At 39.7% G+C, this 19,950-nt stretch overlaps 1 protein-coding gene across 1 annotated transcript; it reads right to left on the bottom strand.

The window, feature by feature from the left end:
- Positions 1 to 584: 584 nt before the first annotated feature.
- On the bottom strand, positions 585 to 19,486 carry LOC146470567 (E3 ubiquitin-protein ligase MIB1-like). Its single transcript, XM_085121723.1, has 23 exons — positions 19,191 to 19,486; positions 15,368 to 15,539; positions 14,396 to 14,505; positions 13,958 to 14,085; positions 13,671 to 13,737; positions 13,068 to 13,198; positions 12,408 to 12,484; positions 11,087 to 11,345; positions 10,796 to 10,849; positions 10,316 to 10,412; positions 9,906 to 10,042; positions 9,021 to 9,128; positions 7,970 to 8,167; positions 6,923 to 7,074; positions 6,097 to 6,229; positions 5,683 to 5,769; positions 4,968 to 5,096; positions 4,244 to 4,425; positions 3,427 to 3,628; positions 3,107 to 3,185; positions 2,332 to 2,418; positions 1,744 to 1,841; positions 585 to 1,010 (listed from the first exon to the last, which is right to left on the bottom strand). The coding sequence occupies exons 1-23, from the start codon at positions 19,387 to 19,389 to the stop codon at positions 870 to 872; spliced, it is 3,027 nt and encodes a 1,008-aa protein (XP_084977849.1). The 5' UTR covers positions 19,390 to 19,486; the 3' UTR covers positions 585 to 869.
- Positions 19,487 to 19,950: the final 464 nt, after the last annotated feature.

Below are 19,950 nucleotides of genomic sequence, written 5' to 3'. Positions count from 1 at the left end.
TTACCCTATACAGTCAACTCCTTTGATTGCGGACCACGAGTTAGTCTCCATAATACCGGGAATTTATTTCAGTCAAACGTCTGCAATTTATTTTCGCCGGAGATTTAGCTGCTGTCCGTATTATCGCGATGTCCGTAATAGCGAGATGTCCGCTAGGCGAGAGTTGACTGTATTTTGCCGCTCGGCGCTTTTTTCACTTTCTCAGTATTAAAAATTGAGTAGTTTTGCGTTAGCATAAAAGGTAGGAATTATTTTGCACTATTCTCATCTGTGTACTTTTTTTTTTCAAGAAAACACAAACGCGAACGATCTCACGTTTGCAGTAAATGCGATTTTAAATCTCTCTAATTTTCTGGCATTCAGCCATGTGGGTTTGACACCATGACCAACTCAATACCCTTTTATCGGCAATGATTCTAATAAAAAGCACAACGCTTTTGAGTCCTCGAAACAACAGGACCCTGCGACCTCTTTTTAGGGTCTGCATTAGTGGGTTCGATCTTTTCGTAATCTTTAACCGGCGATCATAAGCCGATATTTTATTACAAGCTCAGCGATTCTTTTTTCATTTTGAAGTGTTCTCTGTTGTTCGTGCTAGGTCTTTATTTAGGTTATTATTATTATCTATTCTTCCATTTTACATGAAGATGGTTAACGGCTTTTGCAGAACCGAATGCCTCCGTCACCATTCATGTGTGTACTTCTCTTCGCGCTAGATAATTTAAGAAGAAAGAAGTTCGGCGAGAAGACTATAATTCTATCGTTATTGTCGGTCTATAATTTTTTCTCGATTTTCGTTGGGATTTTTACACTTCCGTTTTCCATAAAATCGATAAAATGTTTCAGCAATCCAGAGAAGCGATATTTCGTTAAAACAGCAGAATTCTTCTTTCCACGGGTTTGCGGCACATGGGGCACTCTTGCATCCTGTCGCCGCACAGTTGACATGCGCCGTGTCCGCACAGGAATATAAGGTTTTTCCTTCGGTCCATACAGACTGGGCACATCGCCTGAAGGCAAAGAAAAGAGTGTAAAATGCTGTGTTAAACTATCGCAACAGCATCATCAGGGTAGTCAGTGTAACGAATCAATAAGCCCTCAAAGTTAAAAGTAATGTCAGAAAAATATTAGCCTGCGTGGAAGGCGCTAGAAAGGGGAACGGAGAAGGGAAATCAGGCGCGCGTCCGACGCGCGAGGGGAGCGAGGGAGAGGGAAGGGTGCATCCTTTTCCCTCTCTCTCGTTTCCCTCGTGCGTGTGACACGCGTGTCTGATTAACCTTCCCCCTTCTCCTTTCTAGCGCCTGCCACGCAGGCTGACTATAGACAAACGCGAAAAACATGTGACTGATGGCAAGCATAGAAAAACAGTTAACTATGGCAAGCCCTTTAAAAACGTTAGAGATGACAAGCGCGGGAAAACATGAAACGAAAGGGAAATGAGGTACAACAAGAGAACGGTGGTAGACGCGAGTTTTTTAACCGTAATAAGAACGGGAACCGGAAGGAGAAGTAGGCCAGGCCAACTTAAGATGGATGTTCATCTTCAGTAGGACCAAAGGCACAACAAAACTAAACACGAAAATACACCAACAGACAAAACACAATCTCCTCACACTTCATCTGAAAGTAATATTATTCCTTGGATGCCTGGCTGAATAACCAAGAAATAAATGTTAAAAGTTCTTCCCCAACAAGGTTTACAGGGGAGGAAGAATACGGAAAAGCAATTCAACGCGTTCACACCTGTTCTTTCATGTCTTGTAGCTGCTGCTGCAACTGAGTGAACTCTTGAGGGTTGATCTCTGGTTTACCGCTTGATTTCGACTGACAAGGAGCTGGAGCTGAAACATAGGAAGAAAACGTTTGAAAACACTCGTCCTTTTGAAACTGGTTGTAATCCTAAAGTGTTGCCATTCAAATGAAAGCTCCTGAGCAGTACTTTCGTGTGGTGCTGTTTACACTGCTTTACAAGGTGGCCCGGACGTTCTTAGTGAAGATTAAAGCAGATTTTCTACCATAATAGATATCACTATAAAATATAGGACAACGGTTTATTAACGTTACGGATATCCTTAAGGTCCGTTTTCGTGGAGTGAAGTCTCTCGTGACTGTATCGTTTCTCGCTCATGCTCCGGGCCTTAAGAAGCCGACTTGTGCAAGTCTACGAATATCCTGGAATCAGAGTGCCTCTTGTACAAATCTTACTCAAAATCGTCATTGGACGATTGGAAATTTGGGGGCCAACGAGAACAAGAAAGGTTTGTCGGTTTATTCCTAAGTGTTGTAATAGGATCAAGTAATTAACAGCCGGTTAAAAGCATTTTAACAAACCTCTTCCACCGCAGCAGACAATAAATGGCACAGTCTCGTCAATCGCGTTACGACACTGCACACATTTCTTCATCAGAGTGGAACAATCTAAAAACAAACAATACTTCCCATTTAAGTAATCAAAAGTAGCCAACATTCAATTTATATATAATCAATACTTACTATAGTTCCAGGAAGCCTATAGTTAATAAACCCAAGGCTTCTATGTAGGCTTCCTAGCCTTTAACACATTTCATCTAGTAAATAGTTTAGTAGGAATATTGTAATAGTAGGAATATTGTGTATCATTTTTAATGTATTTATGTTGTATTTTTGGTTAATGGCAAAATAAATGAATTGAAAAATTGAAAATTGAAATTGAAAATATCAGACAGACTGCAAAACGGTCGCTATCGTCAAATTCAGAATAAAAGCGTACAAAGGACTTTTTAGGGGACTTATATGGAGTGATTTTGCGCTTCAAAATTGCTTAGGTTTGACAATAAAACCAGCTAGAACAGCAAAGGTCTAACTGCTCATGGGGTAGGGGTGGGGGGACTTATTATCGGAGGGATTTAATTCTCTAAGATTTGGAGGGGGGGTTTCAATACGAATTTTAGGGTATTTTATCGCGAGTTCGCAAGAAGGCAGTACAACGTGTGCGACATTGCTCGCACATTGCTTTCCTTTGCCGTTATTGTTGTACAGCGACTGTACACGAGAACTCTATTCACCAGGTTGTAGCTAAAAGTCACAGGTAAAGTAAACAACGCGTGCAAAACAAAAGTCAACATACTTTCGCAAGCGACCATATGTCCACAAGGTTTGAACAGCACTCTTGAGGTCCTCTCTGAACAGACAAGACACTCTTCAATCTAAAACGAGAACACATAAAACCTTTACCATTTCCATCCAGCTATGAGTCACGCAACGGCTTGCTCTCTGAGGACAAAATCCGTTGGAATCATTCAGATAAAAGCTAACTGAATGCGAAGTACTTTTGTTATTTTATTGTTTTGTACCTCCAATATGGCCGCCGTGTCAACCCTCTGTTGAAGGGCGTCAACAAGGACTACCGCTACAGTACAGTTGCAAAGTAATTAGAGTAGTACAAACCTTAGTTCTGGACTGCACAGTCTCCTTGCACATGAGACACTTCTTGACACGTGACGAGCACAAAGAGCACGTGGCCACGTGACCACACGGGCCGAACAGCATGTCACGCTTCATGTCAGAGCACACCATGCACTCTTCCAGTCCTTCATTCTCATCCAGGTCTGCCAGCTGCATGGAGCTCGCGTTGTTTTTCTGAGTTCCGCTGCGGAAAATACGAAACAAGCGTGGCTACTTTCTGGGTTTCTACTTCCTGGAAGGGGAGGTAAGGGTCGCTACTTTAGGGAACGGGGAGGGGAGGGGGATTAATTCCCAGTCCCAGCATTAAGTGTCGGTTGAGTTTGTTGTTGGCTCTTGTCCTTGCACCGAGAGGTTTTTCTCCGGGTACTCCGGTTTTCCCCCTCTCCCCAAAAACCAACATATCCAAATTCCATTTCGACCTGGAGCGCATGGATGAATCAGAATATGATCCAATCTTACAAAAGTATTCTTATTACATACTCTGGAAAGTAGTATCATCAATCGCCACGGACATTTTCAGGATGATGTTGGGCTTTAGTTTGGAGATAAGGACTTGGAAATTTTCCTAGATTTCGAGAAAAAAAAATTGTAGTTTTGCTGTATTTGTCTTAAAGCGCGCCAGATGCGATAACTAGCTACTCGAAAGTAGCGACCCTTGCCTTCCCCTCTCTAAAGTTGAGATCATTACCTCCCCGGGCCACACTGGTGGGGGGCGAGTGCTCTCACCACTACACTATCCCTACTCCCCAGAAGCTTGACTGTTGTGAGCTTGTTTCTCGAGATTTTTTCAAGTTCTTACCAGGCACGTTCCTTGTGACACTTGGCTAATGCTTTACACAGATTAGGATCAGGACACAGATCCAGGGGTGTCTGTCCTTTCTTGTTCTTGATGTTGAGATCTGCGCCATTAGCGGCCAGGAACAAAGCGATTGATGCACTGCTTTTCTTGTCAGCACCTTGTGTTCCCAAACCCATGAGAAGCTAAACATAAAAACAAGCAAAAAATCAACACATACATGTACAAATCACCTACTGGTCGTCTTCATCAGGCGATGAGGATGAGAAATGGTTTCAGGTTTATTTTATGTCCGTTTCATCGTCCGCTGTGACTGGAGGACATTGATCCCTGTTATTTCGCCAAGAAACTACAGCGGAACCCCGTTAATACGACCACTTTCGGGCCGTGAAAATATGGTCGTAATAGCGGGTTGGTCGGATTAACGAGGTTATAAAACTAAGGAAATGACTGGACTTCCAATTCGTTCGGGGCACAAAAACGTGGTCGTAAGAACGAGGTGGTCGTAACGCAGGGTTCCACGGTACCTTCTTGAAATTTGAACTTAGGCCTCCAGTAAGATATTCAAAATCGCGTCACTGACATCTTTCAAAACTTGAACATTTTAAGACGTCATTTTACGGTCTATAAGAGTATAGACCATAGAAAACTGCCATCGATTTGTTAATTATAAGGCTCCTTCCGTGTTCAAAATATGAGATACAATAGATATAGATGGTGTGGCTACCTTGCCAACATCCTGCATGTCCTGTAGCTGACGCAGCTGAGACAGTGTGTGATGCCTGAGGGATTCATGCAGGGGAGTGTCTCCATCCTTGTCTGTAAGGTCCAACTTGGCGCCTTCACGAACTAAAAGCTAACGGACAAGAAAGAGCAGCCAAATATTAAAACATAAATTAAATACAACAAAGACCCTCAAAAAATTCAGGCTTGAACGGGATTCCAACGCATGTCCCCTGCGATGCCCGTGCAGTGCTCTACAACTGAGCTATCAAGCCAGCTGGGAGCTGGTCATATTGTGAGTTCATAATATACCCGTGAAGGATGAATGTATTTATTCAAATATATGTTTCATATATTCATATTCATTGAAACATTTATAGCCAACATGTACCGAAGCTATGCTGTTTCTTTTTTTTTTTTTACGAGTTCGCAAAAAGTAAAGCAAATTAACCACGCCAAACTTCTATTACGTATGAAAGGACTGATCCAAGATGGTGGATCATACCGAACGAAGTTACTCACGTGACCTTATCCTCAAGCTCATTGGTCGGATTTCTCGTGCGTAATCCAAACATCACTCATCCGTGAAGTAACGAATTCACACTCTGGCGAAAACTGTTGATGTATGATGCGCTAATATACGACCACTTAATACTGGGACTGACAAAGTATCCTTCTTACTTCATAACGGGATATTTTTTCGTATCTTCTACACTTACCCTAACTATCTGAGTGTGTTGTCTCTCCACTGCAAGATGTAATGGCGTTTGCAAGTTTGAGTTTTGTACATCTTTATTCGCTTTTGCCTTTAAACAAAAAGACATTCAAAATTAATAGCAAATTAACGCCTTCACTAAAGTAGAAAATCGCCTACAAAAAGTTTATTATGGACAACCCTGGATAATACTGTAACACAGTATAAATTTGACCAGGATACTACTTTTCTTTTGACAATTCTTTCCGCTTCCAACCTCACTAATCATTTATTTTGCCTTGAAGGATCAAACCTTCAAGACAACAATGAATGAGAGGAGCGGGAAGGGAAAGCATGTGTGCAAGAAATTCACATGCATTTTTCCTCTCAAATAGTCCTATAGAATGGAATTAGTCAAGGTTTCATATGCCAGATATACCTGTTTGACGAGTAGCTCAGCCACTTCCACGTGATTGTTAAGGGCCGCCAGATGAAGAGCTGTGTACCCATCATCCTTCTTCTCATTCACAATCCACGGCCGAGGAAGCTTGGTAAGGAGGATACGCATTGCACTGGATAAACAGACATCACATGATCAGAACAGAATGTCGCTGATAGCACAATTTAGTCTAAATAGACATCTCCAGTTTTTCCGAATATAAACTGCGAAAAGGGACACATATGACGATTTTGTCGTGACGATCGAAAACTTGGGTGTGTGGGTAAGTGTGGCTTTGTCAAGGCTACCCCCGTTAGGTTCTTTGCAGTAGTCTTTTGGATTTTTCTCAGTTACTTTAAGTCTTAATCCCGTATTTAAAGTTGTTCTGATCATAACCTTTTCTAATTGGAAGTTGACGTCTAGTTAACACTACTTGTGCCTCACTTGGGTGTAGTGAAAGGGCTTTTTTGCTGTTGAATAAATCACTGACATTTTGAGGTGAGCGAGAAAATCCGACGTTTCGAAGCCATCATTACTTCATTTTCAAGGTTATAAAAAATGACAGTTGATAGAAGTAAAATGAAATCCTTTGAAACGTCGGATTTTCTCGCTTATTTCCATTATTAACTTCACTTCAAACTGCTCTCTTACTAGAATTTTGAGCTAACTCTTGAAAAATGTTTTTCACATAGCAAATTGCTAACTATACTTTCAGTCCCACACGAATGCATGAGGTAATTGTGAACAGCTCTCAATTTGATCGCCCAAGCGAAAGGCGCAAACAGAACTTGCTTGATTACTCTAGATACCATTACTAGTAATTCACCTTGGGTTTCCACGTAGAGCCGCATGGTGCAGTGCATTGAAACCATTATTATTTGCCACCGTGACATCAGCATTAACCTCTAGCAACATGGTAACCATGTCATCGCGCTTCTTGGAAATGGCGTCGTGTAGTGGGGTGTCTCCTTCGGTATCCTACACAGGAAAAAAGTCAAATATAGAGAGAATGTAGAATAGATGAGAACAGAAATATAAAAGAAATAAAACCATGACGTTTGGGTGCACCACACAATGAGTCAGATGTAGAGATCTCCTATAGAAGACTTCATGCGTGACAGATTATTAACTAGTAACGACCAAGCATATTGTCTAATGTACCAGTATAAAACAAGCATTTAATTCCATGTGTTCAAAGTAGCTCTTACACGCCTGTTGTAAAAGTGAATACGAGAGAAGTGATTAAAAGCGAGTGTAAACCCAAACGATTCTACTGATTGGGCTAAGTTGGATCGGTGAAATCCTAGTGGACGGGGCTAAGTTCGCAAAACTCCCATCTAAAACGGATACTCTAGTAACCAGTTTTAACGACTGCTTACATGTAATGGGCTTACATGTAGACGTGTCCTTTTCGAAAGAATCTGAAAATGGGTTCAAAGCGCGCGGAAAAGATAAATTTCAGCTTCACCTTTGGACAAGTTGTTCTTGAGTAGTCCATACAAAGAGCACTTTGCTACTTCGTTTGGTGCGCAGATTTTGTTTTGGCAAACAGGTATTTGCCCGACATCATAATCTACTAACCATGAACGAACAAAGGGGACTTTTTTCATGATGCTGCCTTAAGAACGACAGGGACAAAACTCACAAATCCATTGAAAATACGTTCAAAGATACTGATTAACACACTTGGTACCCTTAAACTTTTTAGAACTCTCTTGGAATAGAGAATGTGGTCCTAATTTTTGAGTCGGAGGATGATTGATTCCAACATGCCATGCACCGTCGCTCTTTTTTCTAAAATGTTGCCAATGTTAGAAAATTAAAGATTCAATTTGTACTTTGACGACGTAAAGACTCAAGCAAAGCAATTCACCTGTAGACTGGGATGACATCCCAATCCAAGAAGTTTCTTCACCACAGCTGTGTGTCCCTTATTTACAGCAACGTGCAATGGTGACTGGCGGCGTTTGTTTCGTGCGTTCATGTCACTTCCGGCTTTGATCAACTGTTCCACGACTGCAGACTCGTCTCCAAAGGCAGCGTGGTGAATAGCACGGTCACCATCTTTGTCCTGGAAAACAAGAGATAATAGAGAGGTTAAGCGCCATGTTTACGGCAAACGGTAAACAGCAGAAATGACCACGTGACCAGGTTTACCCCACATTTGCCGCTCGTTGCTTTCAGTTTCTCGGTAAAATTGAGTAGTTTTGCATTGGCATCAAGGGTCAGAATTGATTTGCACTACTTGTATTCTTATCTTTGCGCTCATTTTTTTTTTTTCAAGAAAACATGAACGCGAATCTCACATTTGCCGTAAGCGTAGTGCTTAATCTCTCGTCGAAGCCCCAGTCTCCTAGCGGGAGGCATTGTGTTCAAATGTTGAGATTGCAAGAAAGGTGGTTCAAATCCTGGTCTTTTCTGCTGTGTTGTGCGGCAAGAAACCTTAACTTACTTACTTACTCACTGCACCCAGGAAAAGAAAATGGCGCTCATAAATATAAACTGCGAGCAGTCACTCTGTTCTCCTCAGATCCTTCACGCGAGTGAAAATGTAGCCTGCGAGCAAGCTCTCGGCTGACTCAAATAGAGAGCTTACTCGCAGGTTAGTGGAAATGAAAGAACAACGACTCCGGTGACGGTGAAAAACAAGGAGGGGCCGGGGAGAGGGGAAAAAGGGACTAACCTTACAATAATAATAAAACTAACTAGTGACAAATGTGTTCGCGTTTTGTAGTGTAGGATGGCAGGCCTGAGGTTGAATAATTCTCATCTCTTGGCAAGAAGATGCTGCTTTATCTCTTCTAAGCGAAATCACTGCGTTGCCGAAGAAAGGTTTGTTAACTAATCAATGGCAAAGAAAACGTATCAGCCAATTGAACAAAAGAAAAAAGTTTAACACATAAATACAGCAAAGCAAGTTTTACCTCAGCCTCCAAATCCACATGAAATCGAATAAGAACTCTGACAGTTTCTTCATGGCCGTTTTGACTGGCAGCTTGAAGAGCCGTGTGACCGGCAAACACACCATTGACCTGAAATTTTACATAAAAATGGTTAAACCACATGTACAGTGTAACAAGGAACTTTCTGTTCTCCTGGGCCCAGTTGTTCGAAAGCCGATTAAGCTAATCCTGGATTAACGTGAGCTTTGATTCAAGTTTAATATTATTATTAGTCTGTAAAGATTCTTCCAAAAGATTTGTGGCCCTCAGTTTTGACTTAGATTTTTCTTTACCTTTAGCTTGAAATTAGGCTTTAAAATCACTTTTAAAGAGCGAGATTAAAACCTTGATTAACTTTTAATCGTAGATTAGCGTTAATCGGCTTTCGAACAACACGGCCTAGAACTTTACTCATCTTGGGCAAGCGAAAAACGTGTATTTTTCAAGAAGAACATGCACTACAAGGACTGATAATTAAAATACAGCACAAATCTTGAGTCTTGCTTACACCCTCTTCATGACCTCTTCTGTAGCTCTCAACATGTTGAAATGGTAAGAGGCTAAGTATCTAAAGAAACTGTGGTGCTGCGTTGGTGGGGGAGTTGAAACGAATATTTGGTTTCACCAACAGAGTTGACAAGGTAACTTGATCACCGTAAAGAGATTCAAGTGCTGATTTTTTTGAGCGTTTGCACTTCGTCAGAGCGATTTAAGGAATTGTGGGTTGTATGTGGTTTATATAGTATGGTAAAAGTATGGTAACATGGTAACGTGGCAAAAGAATAGATAGTCAAATGAAAAAATTTCTAAAGTGGCTGCTTGTTATGTATTTACACCAGTAGGCTTACACTGAATTTTTGAACTTACGTTTGCATCTTCCTTGAGAAGCAGTTCTTCCACTCTTTGTGAGTCGCCATTAGCAGCAGCCTTGACCAGCTCTTCTACTGCATCTCCTGGAACATGTGTCTCAAACAGCTTCTTTAGCAGGGCTGACAGTCTCTCAGCTTCAAGTTGACAAACAGAAAACAAAGTTGAGTCAACTGTATTGTTACCGTAATAGTCTGAGGCAGAAGCAAAATAAGCCACATTGCTTGTCATTGATATAAGGTTGGGGTTTGGCTGAAGAAAAAGTAGTTGAACATAAAGAATAACTGCAACCATTTCAAAATGATTACATGTACATGGTACTGAGGGTTTAATGACTCAGGATGCTGCAACACACTAAAAAAAATCTGCATAATGAAGTAAAACACACAAATTTAACAAAAAAATTTTACCTCCAGCTGAAGCCCCAAGTGAAGACGAATCAGTGCCAGAGGCCACTTTAGTTACAAGAGCTGGATTGTAGGTCCAAGATGTTCCGCAGATTTCCACCTAAACAATGAAAAAAAAAAAAAGCCTGACATTATAAAAACGACCCAGAGAAACTGGCTTAAATTGCAGACACTTGATATCTGAATTTAACCAGACAAAAACACTTACAGAAATGGCCCTGATTTGGATTTAGAAGGAAGAAGGTAGTAGGGGAACGAAAGATAACTTGAAGATGGATGATGAGGGATGGGGTAGGGTAAAGAAAAAGGTTCCATAAAGCGACTCATGACCGAATGAGTAGCCTTGAAGGTAGTCCCCTTCCTGCAGCGCAACAGTGATGGATGAATTTAACTATAAAACCAACATAATTTAGGGAATACATGTAATTATATTAAACAACAAAAAAATTAAATTGCAAAGCATTTTTTCTGCCACTGACTAACCTTCAGATCATTGTCATGATAAATCTGCTGCACTCTGCCAACCTTACCAAGAGTCTGAAAGATGGAACAAACAAAAGTGAAAAGTGAGCTTCACAAAAATATTAATATTTACAGGGTTTTACTACAAACAAGACCATACCATTGAAAATAGTCATGTCTTAAGTCTACAAGAAATCTCCCAACAATTCTCAAATGTGAAAGCCAAAGCAGGGAAAAATGCAGCAATATTTCTGGATTATTGGTGGCCCTCGATTTATTAATAATATACAAGTTGGTATTTACTGTACTCACTGGTAGCATTGCCTCGGCCCACTCGCCGTGTCCTCTCTGCATCAGCTTGACCTTTTCCATGTCTTCACTTATGCGCACCAAGTCTCCCAAAACAAACTGCGATGATGACCCCACCCCTGACGCAGCACCAGCTCCTGCTGCAGCATTGGGAACAGCCACTGTGGGAGATGTTATTGTGGGGGAGGAGAGGGACAGCACACTGTCGGACGTCTCTGATGAGCTGTTTACTTTGGTCAAAATAGCTGGGTTAAAAGTCCACCTGAAGATGAAACAAGAAGAAGAGTTGTGTGTGAAAAGTGGAAAAGGATACTTATCAAGCAGATTTTTAAATTTGCATAATAGAGAGATTAAGCACTAAGTTTATGGCAAACAGTAAGTGGCAGAAGTGACAATGTGACCATGTTTACTCTACATTTGTCGCTCGCTGTTTTCAGTTTCTCAGAAAACTTGAGTCATTTTGCACTATCATAAAAGGCCAGAATTATTTTGCACTATTCATATAAAAATTATGTACTCGTTTTTTTTTTTTAAGAAAACATAAACGCGAATCTCACATCTCCTAGTTGTTAATGCTACAGAAACCAGGTTAAGGTGCATGTAGGTGTCTGACTGTATAGAATACCTACTTTAGACCCAAAGGGCAACATTACCTATACATAGAAATGAATCAACCCTTGAATGGAATCCGCAGGGCAAGAAGAACTAAAGATTAACTAAGTAGACAACAACAACAACAACAACAACAACAACAACAACAATACTTTATTCCACCCCATTATAATTACAATAGAAAATATAAATATATACATAGAATAGATGAGAGGGGTGCTGGCTGCCCAAAATAACCTAGAAGTTAAAAATGCCAGGCAGCCAGCTGTAAGAAAAGATATTTAAATGTTAAGGTCAGGGACACAAGAACAAACACACATAAATACACACAAAAATAAAGTTAAACAGAGTTAAGTAAAGTACCAGTATATTAAAATGACCATAATTCTTGCGTTGCAAAACAGTATTATTTCTTATCTTAGAATTGCAAAATCGAAATCGGAGTAAAGATGTCAAGTAATCTTTGTAGTACTGTCAAGTCTTGAAAATTAGATGTTACAAATAAAATGAACACCAAATATTTCATTTAGGGCACAACATGGCCATTTGAGGATTGCTGAACAAACAATAGTGGAGAAATAAACAAACAACTCAGAAACAATGGACCCTAGCCCTGAAACAATACACTTCTGTGATATACAGGTCCAACAAATTGGAGATTCAGCTGTGTGCTATTTGTTTCATTTTGTTCCTTTTAGCAGTGCTTTCTCACCTGTTACCAGTTGGGTATAACACCATGATGTCATGATCTTCATCAATACCAACCACAGTTCCTGGTGTTGTAAGAGTCTGCAAATGAATCATAGAAAAACAAAGTGAGAAATATGCGAGAAACCGAAAATGCATGGAAGAGCTAGGAGAAGTGGAGGTGGGGGGGGGGGGGGGGGGAGCTTTCTGTCAAAGAGAATTAGAAACTTCAGAAAAAGTTAAAATCCACTGCCCCCACCTTACATGAAGTTCTGAATCTGCCACTAATGCCACTAAAAGGAGTAAAGGGGTATCAATCCAGTAGCTTGCTGTCGGTGATTACCAATTGAAAGTGATCTTTGAAAAAATTGCTACCTATCAATCCCCAGAGATTTAAATACCTTCAAAAAACAATCCTAGGAGAGCAGGGGGCAGGGGGGCAGAGAGCACTTGCCTCACACCAATGTGTCCCAGGTTTGATTCCTGAACTTTGTGGCATATGTGGGTTCAATTTGCTGTTAGTTCTCGTCCTCGCTCTGAGAGGATATTTTTTGGGTACTCTGGTTTCCTGTCCCCTCAAAAGTCAACACTTTCAAATTCCAATTTGATGTAGGGAGTCTGCCCAATTACCACTCTGCTAAATATCCTTCACACTTAAATTAAGTGAACCTTGATATTCACCCACCTCATACATGCCATCTGTCCAGCCTCCATGGCCATGCTGTAGGGACTGCACAATCTCAAGGTCCAAATCAACAGTGACTTGATCTCCAATCTGTAAACCTTGACCTGCCGCTCGAGCTGACCTGGTATCACCTACAATGTACATGAAGAATATAAAAAAAACAAAACAAATTTACATGGACTGCAAAACTTGAAGGAAATACCACACGATATTTTCTTATGAATAATAAATATTATTTTTAAAGTCAATGGCAAGAGAACACTGAAATAGAAACAGGACTTTGCATGATTTTCTCCTTTTGGTTTCCTTCAATTTTCTTTGGGCAATTGCCATTATTCTCCAGGGATTTCAAGAAAGTATTGTTTTGTACACTTACTTTACTTTGCTACATGCCTAGTTGGGTATTAGTTCATTGATAATACATGGAATAGCAATGTTAGTATTAATTAGTAATATTGCTATTCCATTGATTATTATTAATTATTAATAATAATCACTACATTATGAGACTGACACAGCTTTATGGGCTAGCTAACAGCAGGGCTTAACACTGTACCACAGCTCATCCAAATTCTGTGCAAATGTTTTGCAGAGTGTACCTACCCAGTAAAGGCAAGTGGTCTCTGTAGAATGAGCCCCCTTTTGCATCGCTTATTACTTTCAGGTCAGCCTACAGAAAAGGAATGGTACAACAGTATAATATAAGTTTGGAAACGTGAAATTTTGCACATGCTAACATTAGTGCAAATTTACAGCGTTTGTGTGATAAAAAACTGAAATTTCCCATCAATGTGTTAATTAAAGGCCTGCCAAGGATCAAAGAATGCGTGTGTCTTGTCGTTTTTTTCTGTAACAAACCAAAATGCAAGTAAGTGACTTTGCTGCCATACCATCCCCTCAAATCCAAGTCTGTATAGATTCTTCGCTCCATTGTCCCATAAGACATAAGCAGCACTGCGAGGGCTTGTTGTACTCCAATCTTGGATTTCAGTCACTTTGCCACGACGACCAGGGCCACCTACATTTAAATAGAAGGTATCACTTAAAATGAATAATTTGTCTATCACACCACGACAGGGCCTGCTGATGCAGCTCTAAAGAAAATGTCAAACTTGTGCACTAATGTGTCATACTTTTCTTACAAAATGTACTGGGCAGAAGATATCAAAATATCATGAAAATTTGCCTTAGGTGATCATACCCTAAATTCTCATGACCTAGGGAGTTGACTACACAATGATATTACAAGGAGAAATTTGATGATGATCACTGTTAGGGCTTCAAGGGTTAAGGGATAACAAAACTAAAAATTTGCAATGTTCCCTTACCATCTTGATCTTCCCACTGCCAGTCCACACCACGCACTACTCTTGCACCTGGGAATATTCCTCTGGCTGTGATTTTTTTGCTCTTTCTCCGGGCTTCAACAAGTGCAGGGCTACAAAACATAAGGTACAAAAGTTCAGCAGGGTTCACTAGAGAAAGAGCTCTTTAAGCTGCCGTTACACGTTGAAACTTTTAGCTGAAACTTGTGTGCAACGACTCTCCGAAACAAGTTTCACAAAGTGGTCTTACACAGGGAAACTCTTGTTTTTTCACCACTGCTACCATTGTGAGCCATTGCAGAAGTAGAAAGTGGTTCTACTTTTCGTGAAACTTGTCTCACAACAGAAGTTCAAAAATGTTTCACAAAACCGACCATGTTACACATGCAACACAAACTTGTTTGCCAGCACCGTTGCACACAAGATTCAGCTAAAAGTTTCGACGTGTAACAGTGGCTTTACATATCATGTGTTGCACTAAGGGGAGTTCTTTTTTGGGAGCCAGTCTAGAATGAGAATACAGAACTCACAATGGTCTTTTGGCAGTGCTTTTATTACCTATTCTTATTTAGTCTAGAACTGATATAATGCTATTCCAGTCATTCTGCTCAGGCTTGGGGCAGAATAAACAGAAAATTCAAACTCAAAATCACTTTATTTATAAGTGTCAAATGAATGTATTTAGGACAGGGCACTAATTGGGGACACTCTCCAGATCAAATTGGCATTTGGAATAAACCTCATTTTTCATTCCTCTTTCAAAGTGGTCATTTTTTATTCTTTTACATTCATTTTAATCATTCACATGTATTTGTTCCAATCTCTGATTGCAGAAGAGACCATAAAAAGCATTCCGGCTAAAACTGTGTCCCAAAAATGTGAGACCTCTGTATTTGCTATGTGTATGCTTTACAACGTACAAGGATCAATCAAACTAAGCTGGATAAACGCTCAAGCTAACCTAAATACATGTACCTGTCTGCATTGGGCCCATTAATCCTATAAAATCTGTGGCGCAACTGATGTTTGTCACCATGGTAACACACACTGCATAAGTCATAGTTTGTACAGTCTGCACACTTCCACCTCATTCCATATATGGGCTGCATGCGGCACCCATCGCACATCCCACCATCATGTTTTATACCTGAAGAAAAATTTATAACAAATTATCATACTACATGTGTACTACATATGAGCCAACCAGTAACACACATGCAGGGTTTTCAAAAGCACCCGATCCTCGACGCAAGTCACCGGCTACTTTTAGCGTTTGCGCCGGATACTTTTTGTCTCCAAAGTATGATTTTATGTCAATAACGTAGGTGATTACGGACGTGGATATTTTTGCCCAGATTTTAATTCCAATTTATTGTTATAATTAATAGTTACGTGTAATAAAGTGGCTAAAGCCGTTAAACAGTGCTCAATACACTTTTTAAGTGTAGAGCTTTGAATAAGAAGATATAACGAAGAGACAAAATTCTCTGTTACTCCGAGTTTCGTGCTCACGCACTCATCAGACAGTATTTTTTGTCTCTTCGTTATATCTTCTTAATTAATAGTTATATACATCTTCGTCATGTTCATTAACTACTATCCAGCGTTGTCTTTGGGTTGTTTCAACGGCATTTAACATGAACCGGAAACTATTTGAGGTTCCGTGAAGTTTCTGTCATTTGACGCCCACTTTAACCCCTCTCGAAGTTTTTACTCGAAGCACAAATTTTAACTGTCACCTTTTCATTTAACAAGAAACACGAATAAGCGCTTTCATGTTTTAATACGGGAGTACTGATGTGGGCAGTTCTCTGCGCCTTTTAACTTTAAGGTTTAATATCCACTTTTTGTTTTCGTTAGATGCACCAAATCTCGAAGTAAAAGTAGTGAGTACTCAATTCAGATTTCAGCAAGCCATGCATCGACTGAATAAAAATCGTTGCTGCATTTATCCGAGTGATATTTTGAAGAAAACTCTTGTTTATAATTCAGTTTACAATGACCTCCAAACAAACACTTTTTTGCCCTGAAAATGCACCAGAATGCATCTCTGGGTATGCAAAATTTAAAAATTTGCCGTGACCCCCCCAGCAGGAGGGGGTATCCCCCTCCTGCACCCTCCCCCCACAAAGCCGCACAGCACCGCTAACGCGGTGCAAGTGTCCTCCGGCTACTTACACATTTCCTCCTGGTACTTTTTTTCATTTTGAAAACCCTGCACATGGCATGTTTGTCTTGATTATTAAGACCACTGGATGAGGTAAAATGACAGTTTGTTATTGGACTGGAATCATCTGAACTTAGTTATTTTTCTGAGATGGGACCTTTCTAGCTTACTGACAGGGTAGATTTTTTGTATTTATAAAAATGTATATTCATGCTTAAGGTGGCCGAACAGAGTTTTTGCACGCGCTTTGCAGATTCTGTTAGTGATGCTATTAAGCGCGCGCTAGGGTTGTGGTACGCTAATACGGCGGTCGATGAAGTTATCCCTCAATTTCACATGAATTGGATAATAAAGTTAATTTTTGATCTTAAATAACTAAGTTTCTCATTTCAAGACACTTTTTCTTTTCTTTCCGAGCAAAAAATTCATTCACTAAGACATTATGCATGCTCTCATCTTTGCCACGTAACCCAATTAAGGCCACGCATGCACATTAGACCAAAAAATTGTGACTGGTTGTTTTCGTGGAAATGAACCGTTTTCTAAGGATCTGCTCATTAGAATTTCGTGACATTTGGCATGAAAATAGTTCCCTAAAAGCGTAACTCGTCTACAAAGAGAAACTTAAATCTAACAGAGGGTAACTTCACAAAACATTTAAATGCAAAATCGATATTTACAGGAGATCACTCTGTTAAAATTGCATGAAAGTAGTGCAACTGTGTCAGTGTTTTGTGAGTTTTTCTAAATACAAAAAATCTAATGAGTACATTTTCTAAAAATAAAGGAAACCTATTATTTATGGATGTTTAATATTTCCCTGCGTTGCCATGGAAACGGTACTAAGGTCAACAAGACGTACGAAAATACATTCCTTCTTAGTTAGTCTTACCCCATACCAATTTTGGGCGTCCAGAAGTACATAGTTTCCAAATAACGTCTTCTAACACCTGTACACTAAAAAACTGTGTTCGGCCACCTTAAATGGATAGTCTGCAAGTTGAAATATTCACTAAACAATTTCAAGGCCAACTTTAATTTACTGATCAAAATGGAAGTGACAACAATAGTGCAAGGTTCTTATTAGGAGCCAGTAACCAGTTATTTTTACCATCTATTCACGTAAATGTTACCGGCAATCGTGAAAAAATGTTTCCAAATTATTAAAACTGTTTCCAAAATTCATTGTATATTCATTGAAAAAACTTATTGCTGTTTTGGGACTTTCCTTTCCATAAATTATGTAAAAACATCCAGCAGAAACTATCACGTTAAAAATCCATAGCTTCTAATAAAACCGCTCTTGGTTGGAGCATTTTCGTTCATCAAAAACAATGTTGACTTCAAGCTCTGCCATATTTGGTTACATTTTCCCCACAGCTATCTTGCTCTCATCATTCCCTGGTAGCAATTAACAAGATGGCATCCATCTGCTACTACAAATATATTACCTTCTTTCACAAATTATTTATCTTAACAAGAAACCTGTAGTGTTGCCTGCTGTTCTAATTTCAATGGCCATTTTATTGTGCTAGTGGTTTTGATTGTGTTATTTCAGAAAATATTATTTTGTATCCTTCCGCCGAAAGGTTTTATGGCCCGGAGCACATCCCCAATCCCACTGCTCTGGAGATCCCAATTTTCCATACAAAGTATACATTTTCAAAAATATCAAATTATGTCATAAAATAGTTGGTCTCAATTTTGATTGAGTGAGTTATTCTCAGCTCCAGATAAACAAGCACTAAATAAAAAAAAAAAAAAAGAAAAAAAAAAAAGAAAAAGAAACAACAGTCTCCCATGAGTGCTAAAATCAGGAAGCAGTATTTTCAACCCAAGTAACACTGTGGCCGGCATGGATGACTGACAGTAAGCTTCTCAGTCTATGATAATTTGATTGGATAAGTGAACTTGCAAGGAAGGAAAATCAACCGTACTGTAAGCCTGACACAACACTTCAGTTCTTTACCATTTTCAACACAACTGAATGCGAGCAGACACATTGAATGACATCCTTCACACTGCAGTAGTTTTTAAGTGCACTTCTGTTACACTTCAAGTGCCTCATGTGAACCATGTAACATCATTTCCAAAGTAAGCTTACATAAAGCTCACAATATGCAGTTGGTAACAAGAAGATAGAGTTTACATTGTTTTAACTTTCAGCCTTCCATAAACGTCGGTGAAAGCAAATTTGAATCAAACATAACGCGAAACCAGTTAACTAAACATTTTCATCAAACGAACGTCGATACGAAATGGCTGAAGCCATGAGCGGAAGCCAACAAAAAATAAATTTAAAAAAGTCAGATTATGGTCGATTATGTTTTAAGACTTAAGCTTAAACTCGCGGGTGGTTCTTTAAATGACATTGACACCTATTAGGATGAAAGAAACTCAAAAACTCTAAACACATCCAATGTCTAAGTTATCAATTCCGCATGTCAATTAAAAATAACTGTTTTGTTAAGATGGATAAAGTGACTTGCATAATCGTTCCTTCCTACCATGATCGATTTCAAAATTCTGTTTCGCCAATTTTCGTCTTTGAATAGAGCACTTCAAAATCCTTCCCCGTTCACAATTCGACTTAAAAATCACAAAGATACACTGAAGAAGTTCAGAGCTTACCTGTGGGACTGCTATCCAGAATTCTCAAGTCGTAAATGCCAGAGCAACGATAGTTTGCCGCAGTACCATTATCCCAAACAACAACCACTTCTTGGTTACTTTCGAAGTTCCGCACGGTTCCCGCGTGTCCCTCGCCTCCATCTTGCTTTCCCCACCTCCAGTCTGGTCCTCTGACCACTCTATAGCCGACGTACTCCATTTAAAAGCTGGCAATGCCGAAAAAGCCGAGAAAATGTGGGAAGGAAGTCATCCTTCATCTTCCTGCCTTCTGGATGTAATATCGTGCATGTGTTATTTTCGTGCCCAGTGTTCTATCGGCCAACATCCAACGTTGTTTACTTCCCGTCCGGACCCTGGTCGGGCTCTGAGTTACTCGACGCGAATCTATTCAAGATGCTCATGTATTTTTATTTTATTTTAATAATTTAGACCTTTTTACAATTTTAATTTACCCACAAAACATTTGCCATCCACTATTCATGGACTTTCAAAGAAAGACTATTTAGACCTATTTATGCCTTTTCTTTTTTCGACATGGACTCCTGCATGGACATGTTTTGTCCACACATGTACGGCTACAGTCAGCTGTTTTTTGTTTTTCTTTCTTTCTTTCTTTCTTTCTTTCTTTCTTTCTTTCTTTCTTTCTTTCTTTCTTTCTTTCTTGAAAATGTTGAAAACTTTCGTAAAACATAACAGAAAATTTCTACTTTTCTCAAGAATAGATCTTTCCCAAGCTGCTAGAGAGAGATATTTTCCCTTC

The sequence above is a fragment of the Pavona decussata genome, unplaced genomic scaffold, assembly GCF_977016875.1.
Source record: "Pavona decussata unplaced genomic scaffold, jaPavDecu1.1 SCAFFOLD_113, whole genome shotgun sequence".
Classification (NCBI taxonomy): Eukaryota; Metazoa; Cnidaria; class Anthozoa; order Scleractinia; family Agariciidae; genus Pavona; species Pavona decussata.
This window is presented reverse-complemented; position numbering and strand designations above follow the sequence as displayed.